The sequence below is a fragment of the Pempheris klunzingeri genome, chromosome 24 (assembly GCF_042242105.1).
Source record: "Pempheris klunzingeri isolate RE-2024b chromosome 24, fPemKlu1.hap1, whole genome shotgun sequence".
NCBI classification, from domain to species: Eukaryota; Metazoa; Chordata; class Actinopteri; order Acropomatiformes; family Pempheridae; genus Pempheris; species Pempheris klunzingeri.
In genome coordinates, this window is record NC_092035.1 from 1,545,875 (window position 1) to 1,559,255 (window position 13,381).

At 41.3% G+C, this 13,381-nt stretch overlaps 1 protein-coding gene across 1 annotated transcript in view; it reads left to right on the forward strand.

Annotated features, from left to right (window-relative positions):
- The first annotated feature begins 547 nt into the window (after window positions 1-547).
- Window positions 548-13,381, forward strand: part of LOC139223545 (aryl hydrocarbon receptor-like) — a 59,862-nt gene continuing 47,028 nt past the window's right edge. Inside the window, exons 1-2 of the mRNA XM_070855481.1 lie at window positions 548-675; window positions 10,671-10,858. Of these exons, the coding sequence (XP_070711582.1) occupies window positions 617-675; window positions 10,671-10,858 (247 nt within the window). The 5' untranslated portion in view covers window positions 548-616. The remainder of the gene's footprint in view (window positions 676-10,670; window positions 10,859-13,381) is intronic.

Below are 13,381 nucleotides of genomic sequence, written 5' to 3' on the forward strand. Positions count from 1 at the left end.
TTAGTTTTTAAATTTTATATTTATTATTATTGTCATTATTATTATTATTAATAAAAATAATAAACACTGAAGAAATGAAAGGAAAAATCCCTCTTAAGGTCGTCCTGGTTGGGACGCAGTCTCCCGGTCATTCCCGTCCTGCGGTGTCATCGCTCAGCTGTCCCACATTCCGGACCACCTTAAATAGTTCTGCTCCATACGCGCACGCGCAGCTGGTCGGGAGCGCGCGGCAGCGGCGCTGTCAGTTCAGTCCGGCGGAGCCGCTCAGACGGAGGAGCAGCTCTCAAACCGTCCCAGGACCCTTTTTAACGGCCGAAAGTCACGGTAACCGCGGTAATCCGGTGTGGAAATACGTCCTCGTCGGGATTATGTAAAGTTTTGCTAGTTTGCTACCGTCTGACGGCCGTTTGGAGTCGCTAAAACCGACAAAAAGTCGTTTTTTTCAGCGCATGAGACGAGCGGAGGACTAACTTTAAAGGGAGATTTCACCGCGTTATTTGTTTGTTTGTAATTTTTGTCGGTTTTCAAGGGGATGTGAGTCTTCCGGACACGTTTGGAGCCGTCAACGTGTACTTTAAACCCGGGATAGAGCCACTTTGTCTGCTCTGGCTTCACCATGCTGGCGAACGCGGCGCACTACGCCGCGAAGAAACGGAAGAAGCCGGTCCAGAAAATGTAAGATAACCACCTTAAACACCCTGAAATCCCCCTGGTGCTCCTAAAACACCCCCACAGCATCCTGTACAGCCTCTGTGGCGCATAAGAAACGAGTTCACACTGATTTTAGAGCACTTTTTGGCCTCTGCTGTGCCTAAGCAAGCCATTTTTAGAGTGTCTGCTAACTCTATTGTACTTTTACTGCAGTACTACTACTGCAGATACTACAGACAGATGACTACAACACATACCACTTATAATACGTCCCATAAAACATCATGCATAACGACTTTCTGGTGCTCTAATTGCACTACAGTGTGCTTTTATGTGTGCTTTTATTCGTACAGGTAATAACTTTGGGCCCTGCAGGTAACATCCAATAGCGCTGCTCCATTTTTTAGGTGGTTACAGCTGTGCAAACATCTCCAGACTAGTCAGTCAGTGTGCATTACACCCTGTGTTACATGGGAATAAGAGTGCAGGAGGTTTGAAGTTGTACTCTGTGTTTGCAATAGTAGCTACATTGTCCCTAGCTGAATCAGTGAGGCCATAAAGTCTATTTTCCCTGCTGTGGTTATGCAATGCTGGCCAGCCAGGCCGAGGTAATGTGAAGTGCTGAAGTCCAACAGGCCTATCCAGCATGGAAAATAAAGAAAACTGTTGCTTCAGTATTATTTAAATCTAATTATACCATCTGACACAGCTGGCCTTCCCACACTAAAACTTTTTTTCCCCTACTGAGGACGTTCTTGAGTAGGAATTTCTTATTGATGCTGAGGTTTTGTTGTGAGTGTGCTCTGAAGGCAGGGAGGTGAACTCAGTCACATCGTCCCACCACCTTCTTATGAATCTTCTTTTGATCTAAGACAACGTAGATCAAAACTACTTCTTGTTTTCGCTTGGTTTCCCCCTCGGTGGCCCCTGGAGGGCCCCAGACCACAATGTGAGAACCAATTCTGCATCCTGTATCACCACAAAGTCCTTCTGCGGGGTTGTTTGTACAGAAGCTAGTATTTTGGACTATAATCTTTAGGGTCTCTGCAACCCCTTCAATCTAAAATATGAATATGTACACTGGACCTTTAAGCTACTTTAAAGGAACATTACAGGTGTTATTGTGCCGTAAAGAACCCTTTGGAACGGTGCAGTGAAGTTAAACGTAGCTCAAATTGATCTTTAATGGGTCAGACTTGACTTTTCTATGCAAGGAACCCTTGTTAAAGTTCAAATAGTTCTAAGTAGACTCTCAGTAGAGCTAAATGTTTACCTAAGTTTCTAGAGAGGTTCTCCAAAGCATTGTGTTCCACTGGTTCTTTATGGTGCATGTGAAGAGCCCTTTTATAGAGGGTTTCTAGTGCAGAATTAGAGCCGTCCTTTAATAGATAATGTGCAAATTGTTCTTCCAAGAACCTTAAAGATGCTTAAAAAACTTTTTTTGTGCTGTAAAGAACCTTGTAGAGAAATCCTTCGCCATGCTTAAGGGTTCTTCCGAGAACCTTTACGGTGCTATAAACCCCGTAGAGAGGTTCTCTGAAGCACCATGCCAAAATGACTTGAATGCAAGAGATGTTCTCTAAAGAACCATGCTTAAATAATTGAACATAGACCTTTCATGGTGCTGTAAAGAACCTTCTAGAGATGCGCCATGCTCTACTAGTTTGTTACAGACCCTTTGTGGTGCTACAGAGAGCCTTTTTGTAGATGTTCCCTAGGGTAGCAAGCTTGTATGGTTGATTTTAGACAGATAATAGTGCTGTAAAGAACCCTTTTGTAGATGTTCTCCTGCATAATTTGACACAGATCCTTCACGGTGCTTTAAAGAACCTTCTTAAGGAGCACCAAGCTGAAGCAGGGTCGCCTAGACCCGTCCTGGTGTTGTAAAGAACCCTTTAGTAGATGTTCTCCTACACAGTTTGACACAGACCCGTCCTGGTGTTGTAAAGAACCCTTTAGTAGATGTTCTCCTACACAGTTTGACACAGACCCGTCCTGGTGCTGTAAAGAACCCTTTAGTAGATGTTCTCCTACACAGTTTGACACAGACCCGTCCTGGTGCTGTAAAGAACCCTTTAGTAGATGTTCTCCTACACAGTTTGACACAGACCCGTCCTGGTGCTGTAAAGAACCCTTTAGTAGATGTTCTCCTACACAGTTTGACACAGACCCGTCCTGGTGCTGTAAAGAACCCTTTTCTCTGTGAGCCACACTGTCCTCCTCGCTGTGATTTTACCAGTTTGTGATTTTTAACTTTAACAAGCCAGACGGAGTGTTAACTGCTCCATACAGAACCACAGGCCCGAGCTGAGACCCGCGGCAGAACCCTGCCAGAACCGTGGTTTCAGTGTGTGTGTGTGTGTGGTACTACCTGCATTAATCATAATCAGGACGTGGAGCGAGAGCGCTCTCACGCGATGTTTCCACGAGGGAGGGAGGGAGGATGGCGTAATCTGAGACTTGCTCTGTTTTTTTTCTCCTCCTCCTCCTCCTCCTCCTCCTCCTCCTCCTCCTCCTCCTCCTCCGACTGCCACAACATACTTTTTTCCTGTCTTTCCTTCTGTCTCTGTGTGTTTTTTTGGGGGGTTGTTTCTTTACTCCCTCCCTCAACACAAATTAACATAGTTCTGTGTCACGCAAATGGTTACATAAGTCTGCCATGTTCTCTTGTCTTGGTTTTTTAGGAAAAGTTGCTCTCTGGGAGTGTTTTTTTTTTTTTTCCTGTTTGGAGTGAGTTATGAGTGTGTGAGCGAGTGTGTTTAACCTACAGACGAGTCTAGAGGCGGCGTTACAGCGATCTACCCCGGGGCCGTTTACCTCCGTGTTTACACTGCGTTGTAAGAGTAGGACGTGTAAATTTATGCTGTCTGAGTGTGTTTGAGAAGGAAAAAGTCAGAAAACAAAGTTGATATAGGTTGATTGATAGATACGTGGCCAAAAGTATGTGGACACTTTAACATGAGAGTTCAAATTAATAGATTTGCACACCACATAGTCCACAGAAAGTGCTTGTTTTTGACACTGACAGGCTCAGAAGTGTCTGACAGCATTATGGAAAAGATCCCTATAGAGATGGATCCTTTTGGTTTAACCACAAACAGCTGTTATATCGTTCTTTGCAAACACACCAGACTCCATTGACAAAATCAGTAATTTTACCTTGCAGAATACAGGAGTGGCTGGCATACTGCTTCCTCAATTAGTTAGTTTCTTTGCTATTGTGTGCAATTTAAATATTGTGTTGTGTATCTGAACTAACCCTTTAAAACACTAAAGTCACACAATAACACAGATCAAGACAGCAGTAGATGAGGAAGTCACGTGTAAAAACACCACTTTTGTCAATGGAATCTGGTGGCTTTGAATCCTCTTTGTAGCTGCTGTGAATTTGGTGTTTTGCCGCGTTTGTTTGGGTCCAAAACACCAAAGTAACACAATAACACAGCAAACTAACTGATAGAGGCAGCAGTGGATCTGTTTGTTGACGGTATGCACGGTCAAATTAGCGTTTACTGATAAATAAAAGAGTCGTGGTCTTAAATACCTGTAATCCACATTACACCACACCTGTTGAACAGTCAAATAGTAGTAAAAATACTTTAATATTTAGCATATACAGATTATATACACCATGTATTATTTCATATGTAAAATGGATTATGGGTATTTAGGATGGCGACTTTGTTAGAAACAGCATTAAAACTCCCTTTTAATAGGAGCTGTTAAAGCTGCAGACACATCTATAGTAGCTGATTTTGATCCGATTGGATCATCTCTTGTGCTTCTTTCTGACAATACAGCATCTTTAACAAAACTGGCACCTTAAATTAAAGTGTGGATGAATTTAAGTCAACACAACAATTGCCGACTGCTCCACTTTATACCGCTGGTGTTACAACATTTTCTGTGACCTGTAGTGGAGTAGCAGAGATTTCACCCTCAGGTAACGTTACAGTTTATTTAGCTGATATCTGCTGAATGAGAAATGAGTTTCCACTGAAGCTGAAGCACAGAAATAGCAAATGAGGGGCAGAAGAAATGGGTCAGGACAGTTTTAATGTCACAGCAGTCATGAAAAACCTTTCTCTGGTTTAGGTATGATACTGAGAGAAGTAAAAACAACACCCATTACAGAGCCTGAGAGAAAGCCTTTACATGTCCGACAAACCGTCTGAAACCCTAAAATATTCAAATTATATTGATGTAAAACAATAAAACTGAGAAGCACCAGCGAAACTGTACACTAGAGAAGAAAGATATGTGGCTGAAAAATGAAATTAGATCCAATATTAGACGAGTATTGGATCAGAGCGTCCCCTAAAACAATCTACTGAGCAGAAAAGGAGACTTAAAGAGGAGTTTTAAAGCCACAAAACACTGCTCAGCTTTATTTTACCTTTAAAATCCCAAAGTTTATGATTTAGAACCACACTGTTGTCATCTAAGGTGCATTTTAGATTATTTGTTAAGCTTTTATCGTGATGGAAATCAGATTTGCAGCATAAAAGAGCAGGAAAAGTCTCCAGTTAGTAGAACGTGGTTGGGATTGGTGGATTTATTTGGCCTTGCTGGTTAGAGGTGATTTGGCCAGAGGTCACGCTGATGGGACGTGACCGCCTGCTACAGTAAAGACGCTCCATCACTCTTATGACTGACATGTGATGGACGTCAGCGGCCATGCTTTCACTTCCTGGACACGAGTAAAGATGTCCAAACACGGTGACAGAGCTGTTTGTAAGAGGATGCTGTGATTTCTATCTGGAGATTAAACACAAATACAACATGTACTTAAACACAGAAAATGTTAGAATATGCTAATTTACTGTGAACATACCGTGAGGATCTTTAAATGCCTTGATTTTCAGGTATTTAATCAACCAGTTTGGCTTAAAATAGATATTTTTCTGGTTATTTTATCTATAAACTTTTCCAAAACATGTTCCACATCAGGATGCATATTGATATCAGGATTAGTCATTAGCTGTGACTTTAAACAGTGAACACTGATCAAAAGTTTAGCTTCAGAGAGGTTCATTGTTGATCGGCTGCACGATTAATCAAGTTACGCTGTCATAGATTTCACCCACGGTGCCTCCTGCTGTAGAAAATGAAGCATGTGAATACAAGAAAGAAATAAAACTACAACTACAGACTTGTCTTGAGTTTGCTCGATGCCCTCATAACTCCACTGCATCCTTATCATATGGTTTAAGGGGCATTTATCATTTAAAAATATGGTATGATAACTCCAGCAGGGGACAGACGCCAACATCGTATTTGGTTTCTTTTGTTCTGCAAAGGTGTCGTTGCTCCGTCGCAGACAAAGTGCCTTTGTGTGAACGCAGGGGAGTGTTTCTTTAAGTCCAACAAAACCCCACTCTCTCTCACACACACACACACACACTCACACACTCGTATACACACACCCCTTCCAGGACAGATTTAGCAGATAAAGCGAGAAGCAACAACACTGGCCGCTCATTGTTCTTGCAGGGAGTTGCGCCGTCAGGAATGCAGCGATAGCCATCTCGCCTCGGTTTCAGATATGTAGTGTTGTGGAGTATTATTGGAAGCAGATGTCTTATTTACAGGAGGGAGGGACGGAGGGCTTCGTCAGGGTCCAACGTCCACATTTTACACATTTACGCTCTGAACAGCTGGAAAAGGGTCACCAGCGCTACAAGAAAGTGTTTTAAAGTGTTCGTACGTGAAAGCTGAACACTATATTAGAGGCTTTTTGGTCATTTTCTACCTTTTTCACCACAGTGGTTGCTAATATTTCACGTTTTACAGTGGGATACTCAAACAGTGGATGCATGAGCTGTTGATGCCTGTTGAGTTTATTTTTAGCTACATCTTTAGTCCTTTTAGAGAGAATTGGTTGTTAAATTTCTCCCAGATTGAACATATTTCTGCACTGACAGTTCATCTTAAAGCTATTTTCAGAGGCATGGTGGTCCTTTTCCAAGAGCTGTTAACAAGAAATCAAACATTTGTGGATAATAACTTCACACAGTGTCCAAATTGTCCCTCTTCAGACTCTTTTTGAATATTTCTTTTACCACATTTAATCTAAAATTAACATATTTCACAGCAGATGACTCCCAATGTCCAGGCATGACTTCTTCATGCTATTTTCAGTAGCATTTTTGTCATTTTTTTACAGTTAACCTGTGAAATCTCACATTTTCTGATTTAAAAACTTCACCCTTCTGTCCTGCCACTTCACTGGCTGGCTGGTGTGAGAATATTTGCCTCTAAATGTTAGTTTCAGAGGCATTTCAACCTGCATTTCAAAGCATTTTACCAGTTCTACATTGCTTTTTATGTATATTCTACCACAGTGGTTGTTATATTTCATCTATATGAGGCTACAGGTACAGTTTACCTGTAAAATCAGCTCCAAACAGGCTCCTTTTGGGTATTTTTTACCACTATGGTTGTTAGATTTAATCTAAATCTAACATTTAACTCCAGCTATGAGCATTCTGTGTTGTTTTTTTGGTGTGCTTCTTCCTCTTCGTGTTACTTTCAGCAACGCTTTGGTGCTTAATCTCTGAGATCTTGTAATCTCTCTGCTTCTGTATGATATTTTAGAGGCATTTTGGTCCAGTTAAGCTGTAGAATTACACTTCAGGTGTGCATATTGACAGGTAAAAGCTTGCATTTCTTGTTTTTACTCACTTTTATTGAGTAAAACATTAAATAAGATTTCACAGATCTGAAAAATCTGCAGTGAAATTTTAAACAAAGACACAAAACTTACTAGAAAACATGTTATATTAACACAAAATGTCCAAATGTGTGGTTGGTTTGTGTTTGCTGCAACTTGTGACTGCACATTGTGACACTTGTAATCAGGAGGTTAAAGGTCAAAGCCGCAGGGTCACCGACAGTGTGCAGCTATGCAGGTGCACACACACACACACACACACACACACACACACACACACACACACACACATGCAGCTTCACGACTGGCCTCACCTGACCTGAAATCCCCAGCGGAGTCATCAGCAGCAACATCTGAACCTGATTTAACTTAAGAGCGAGCAGACGTGCAGCTGCTCTGTGGGAGACCGACCTGCAAGTGGAAGGTCACAGGTTCAATTCCCACAGCAGCCACACGCTCTGCTGCAGTGTCCCCGAGCAAGATGCAGAAACCCGACCTGCCTGAAGCCTTTCTGAGGTCAAATGTTGTTTATCAGGCCGGCAGATAACGATTCTTCCTGTTACATGTTAATGTGCAGAAGAATTTATGGTCAAGTCGGTCAATTGTTTGGTTCCCAGAGTCAAAGCTGCCGTCTGTAAGTTGTTTTTTTAACCAAGCAACAGGTCAAAATCTCAAAATATTCAGTTTATTATCATATAAGACAAAGAAAAGCAGAAAATCTTCATTGCTATTTGCTCATAAATATCCACAATCCTCTATAACAATAATCATAAGATATGAAAATGATTGATAAGCCCAAGTGTCATAATGAGTCTTGGACATTTGCACTGATCGTTCTGTGTAATAATAATAATAATAATGATAATTATATAAGCATAAAGTTCTATTTTATGATTGTGGAAATTGACAAAACAGTGTGAAATCAAGGTCTACTTACCGGCTTTTTGTGAAGCTCTCAGCTGTCTTCATCAGCACATGAAGAAGGAGATTGATGAAGACTCTGTGAGGCAGCTGAAAGCTCATGGAAAAAGCCAGTAAGTGGGATTGTTTTGTTAGACTAGCATCTCCAGGTTGAGAACGAACTTCGATATAGAAAAATAAATGATGAATAAACTGAATTTTATTGACTTTTAGCTTGTGCTGTTAGTTGATGGCTCAAACTTTTATTTTGGAGGAGAAAACACAGAAATCGATCGCCCATCGCTGAGGAAACTGTTTTAAGTGGAAAGCAGAAGTGAAGTTTCTGACCTGTGTGACACAGATAAGAATCAGAGCAGAACTGGTTTGAATTCTGGTATCAGTTTGTTGACGATCTTGGCTGCAGGTAAAAATACTAAAACTTCGTCAGACTGTGGTTGAATGTTCACGCGGCTCCATCGGCTTGTTCTCGACAGAAAAATATAGATGTAAGAAGTGTTGCTGTGAACGACAGGCATCCCCAGAGCCGGTTTGAGGTGCTCCACAGCTTCACACCTTCTCTGGGAAAAAGAAAAGCCCCTCTGTGCAGAGAGGGTCTGGTTTGAGTTATAGACGAGAAGCCGCCGGGTTTACCGCCGGTCACCGGGGTTCAGTTACAGATACAGACAGGTTTATTTACCTCTTTCCACTATTTAAAACAACAAAACCTTTATTTAACAGCACATGCTGCTGTATATACAGATATTACTGCGTTAGCTTGGGCTGCAACTAACATTTATTGTCATTATCAAGAAATCTGTTAATTATTTCTCTTCTAATAATTAGTGTTTATATTGTCTGGATATTTACAGCTGGAGGGTTTTAGGTGTCTCATGATGGTGGAAATGTTGCTTTTTGTGCTGTCAAAGCCATAAATTGTGACCACTGTGAGTGAAACACACGTCTAATGAAAGCCACCAGACTCCATTGACAAAAACAGTGATTTTACATGGGAGTTACAGGTGTGCTGCTGTCTCGATCAGTTAGTTTGTTTGAGTTGTTGTGTGACTTTGGTGTTTTAAACAGTTGTTGCACATTCAACACAATGTTTTTGTTACACACAATAACACAAATAAACTGATGGATTGGGGCAGCAGTAGACCAGCCGCTCCTGCGTTCTGCAAGGTAAAATTACTGTTTTTGTGAATGGAGTCTGGTGTGTTTGAGGAGAAAACAGATTTTGAAAAGCTGTATTATTGCTTTTACAAATATTCTGGTGTTAGTCAGGGCTCCAATTAATTATTATTGTCATTATCAAGCAATTTGCCAATAATTCCCTTTTTAATATTTGGCATTTATTTTGTCTGATGCTTGTTTTATTTGAACTCAATGTATTCACTCCACTGTGACAAAGAAAAGCACCAAATCCTCGCGTTTTAGAGGGTAGAGCCACTAAATGTATTAAAAAAGCTCAAGTTCACCATCATAAAAGAGAAAAATGATGGAAAAAAGCCCTTAAAGTTGTATTTTGACCACGATGAGACACTTTAAACCCTCCAGCTCCCCTTGAACTAACTTAAAGCTTATAGTGAACAAATAAAATGCTCAGAGAAAATTAACAGTCCAGCTGTGCTGAAGAGAACAAACCAATGTGAGTAAATGTGAATTTTGGGGAAAAAAGGTACAAGAACTTGATTTTTGTAAGAAGGAAACTCCTCATTTCCTTTTCACTGAGTGTGTTTGTAAACTGGAGCGCACACAGTGGGAGCGCCGGCGGAGCAGAGATGAGCACACACACACACACACACACACACACACACACACACACACACACACACACACACACAGGTGATAAACAAAGTCCCCGGACAGGTGACATCATTAGACTACTGACCCGGTTCCCATGGCAACGGCTGGATGGAGGGAGCAGGCGGCTCGCGGCACCGCCTCTGGAGAGTCGAGGTTTTTAATCCGTGAAGGAAAACAGCTCGGCCTGCGTTGACCCAAGAAATTAATTTTAATTGATTAAGTCGCTGTGTAATTTGTTAGTCTCACAGTCTGTACATGTAGCGTGTGAAGTCGCTCTTCACTTTTCTGTCGTTGGACTGTTGCACTGGATTTTTCAGTCATGCATCTGCATTATCGCTGCTTCTGGCAGTTCAGCACAAGAGCCGGATCAGCTGCCAGCTCTCCGAAGCCACGTTTACCTCCACGTGTTTTCAGATTTAAAGGAAATCTGCAGAAGAAAATGAGAATTAGTGCACATATTCATCCTTTATTACTGTTGTGTGACCATTATGAGTTGGTTCAGTCATGATTTATTCATTTTTTTTCAAGTTTGTTGTATTTCTAGTGTCTGTCTTTGTGTCTCTACGGTGCTCTGTCAGTGTGTAAAGCTAATTTCCCCAAATAATCTAAAATAACCTCCTTGCTGTCTCTGTATCTGCAGCCCTAAACCACCTCCTCCTGATGGCATCAAGTCCAACCCGTCCAAACGCCACCGTGACCGGCTCAACGGCGAGCTGGACAAGCTCACCAGCCTGCTGCCCTTCAGCGAGGAGGTCAGGGCTCGGCTGGACAAGCTGTCGGTGCTGCGGCTCAGCGTCGGGTACCTGAAGGTCAAGAGCTTCTTCAACGGTGAGTGTGATGAGAGGATCTGATATCGCTGCTGGAGGAGGGTCGAGGAAGACGAGGTTTATGACCATCAGAGTGCAACAGACTTCTTCATCCTTTCAAAGCCACCAGTCTCCATTGACAAAAATAGCAATTTTACATAGGAGTTTCTGGTCTACTACTGTCTCGATCAATTAGTTTGTTTGTCACTTTGGTGTTTTAAATGGTTGTTTCAGATTCAGCACACTATTTTTGTAAGACACAATAACACAAACAAGCAAAATGATGGAGGCAGCAGTAGAACAGCCCCTCCTGTTTTCTTTGAGGTAAAATTATTGTTTTTGTCAGTGGAGTCTGGTGGCTTTGAAGACAGTCCTGTAACAGCTGTTTGTGGTTAAACCAAAAGGATCTCTGTACCCATTTTTGCACCTACTAAGTTCTTCAAAACAAAAACCTTTCCTAAATATCTATTTATTCAGACATTTTTAAGTTGATACATCAAACTTGTCTGCAAACAGTTGCTTATTTCCACACACAGCAGCTTTGAAGGAACTTTAGAATTCATTTGGAGTCGCATTTGTGTTCACCTGATTAATATCAGTCCAATCCTAGCTCGGGTTTTGGTCTCCACCACCTCCTCGGGGAAACTTTAGCTGCTAAATGTTCCACTGTGTCCACCAGCTGGTCTCTTAACTGTGTTTGTCTGCTGTTTGCTGCTGAGCTGGTACCACAGAGTGGATTTTTACAGATATTTCCAGTATTTTAATGACATGAGAATATATTTTGTAGGTGCTTACCACCTCTGCTAGTTTCCTGTGGGAAACCCCACTAAAATACACTCAACCAACCAATCACTCTGTGGGACAGTCAAAACAGTTTATTCTAAGCCTTTCTTGAACCAGGTTTACTCCTCCTGAGTGCCCTAAAGGAAGAATACCTAGTGTCAGATATCTCTGCACCAAACCCCATTCAAAAAAATAGTAATTTTAGGAAATGTTTTACTGAAATAAATACAACTTAGAATACTGTGGAAGGGATTTGAATAAATGCTTTTCAAGTGACATTTGGAAGTCATTTGCATTACCAGAAAAAGCTTGCATAGGATAGAGCAAAAAGGAGGAGGAGTGATGCTCTCTGAAAGCTGAATTCTGGCCTATTTCTGGGGAAACTTGAAGCTCACTGAGGTTATTCCAGTTTCCAGCGAGCTTCCTCATATTGTTCTGCTGCCTCTTTTGAAAATAGCAGCGATTAGATCCAGACAGCCTGAGAGTGCAGGTTCCTATTTACAGTAAAGAGAGGCGGGGGCGGGCGTGGGCGTGTGGTCGTCACCAGCTGAGGGGCTATATCAGTGCCGGGTGGTGAAATTTGGCCCTTGTGGCTGGCCGTATATTTTGAGCCGACGTCCTCTTCAACAGGAGGTGTCAGGTGGAATAAAAAGAGGCGAGCATATTTGTTATGCAACTAGAACATCTACTCAAGTGAGACCTTGTACTTCTGCTTCAGAGGACAATTTTGTCCTTATCAGTCAGCTACGTTCATTTAATAAGTTAAAGTTTGAATTCAGGACTTTTGGCTAGTTTTACTTCATTAAAACATCTGAATACTTCCTTCACCACTGGTGAATAACATATGTTTTTGTCTATGTTCCATGTTTCGGTAAATTGTTGATCCTATTTTTGTCATTTATTGAGCAAAAATGCCAAACGTTGTCTGGTTTCAGTTCCTCAAATGTAAGGATTTGCTACTTTTCTCAGTTATATATAATTTTTAATTGAATACCTTTGAGTTTTTAACAGTTGTTCAGACAAAACAAGCATTTTTAGATGTCACCCTGGCATAGAATAACAACAATTATTGACATTGGTGCACAGTCCATGAAATGTGCAAAACTACTACTCATATTTATTGGTTTTTAGCTGTGCCTCTAGGTGGATGTGGCAGTGTTTTTGTTAGCTGCTCAGTGGTAAATACCATTAGTCAGAGAAAAAAGACTTCACCGACTGAAGCTAATGGTGCAACACAATAAAATATACGAGTGTTAGCGCAGTTAGTGTAAGTGTGGACTGTTTATCATTATTGGAGTTTATCTTCGCTAAAATTGCAATGGAATTCTGAATGGAGCTGACAAGAAATGATAAATGTCCCTAAAAAGAGAGGCCAGATGACTGATGACTAATTGTTCATATAACCAAAATGTCTTAGCTTCTATTCCACCACATTTTTAAGAAAAATAGGTTTTTACTACCCTATTAGTTCATAAAAGTTTAACGTTTTTCAGCTGTTATTGACACAAGCAATAAAATCTCTCACACAACACAAAGCGGCAAACATGGAACTCAGAGCACGGATCCAACAGAGGAGGTGATATATCACCAATCCTGAATAGTGGAATAATAAAACTGCTCTAGCGTTCTTTTTATTGGCTTGAGAATTAAGCTCTCATTGCTGAAATCAATGGAAGTTTTTGTTCCGAAACAGAGCAGCGAATGCAAAGTGAGCCAGAAATCTCAGCCTCTGGCGAGTAATCAATGAGTCACTGGCATTGAC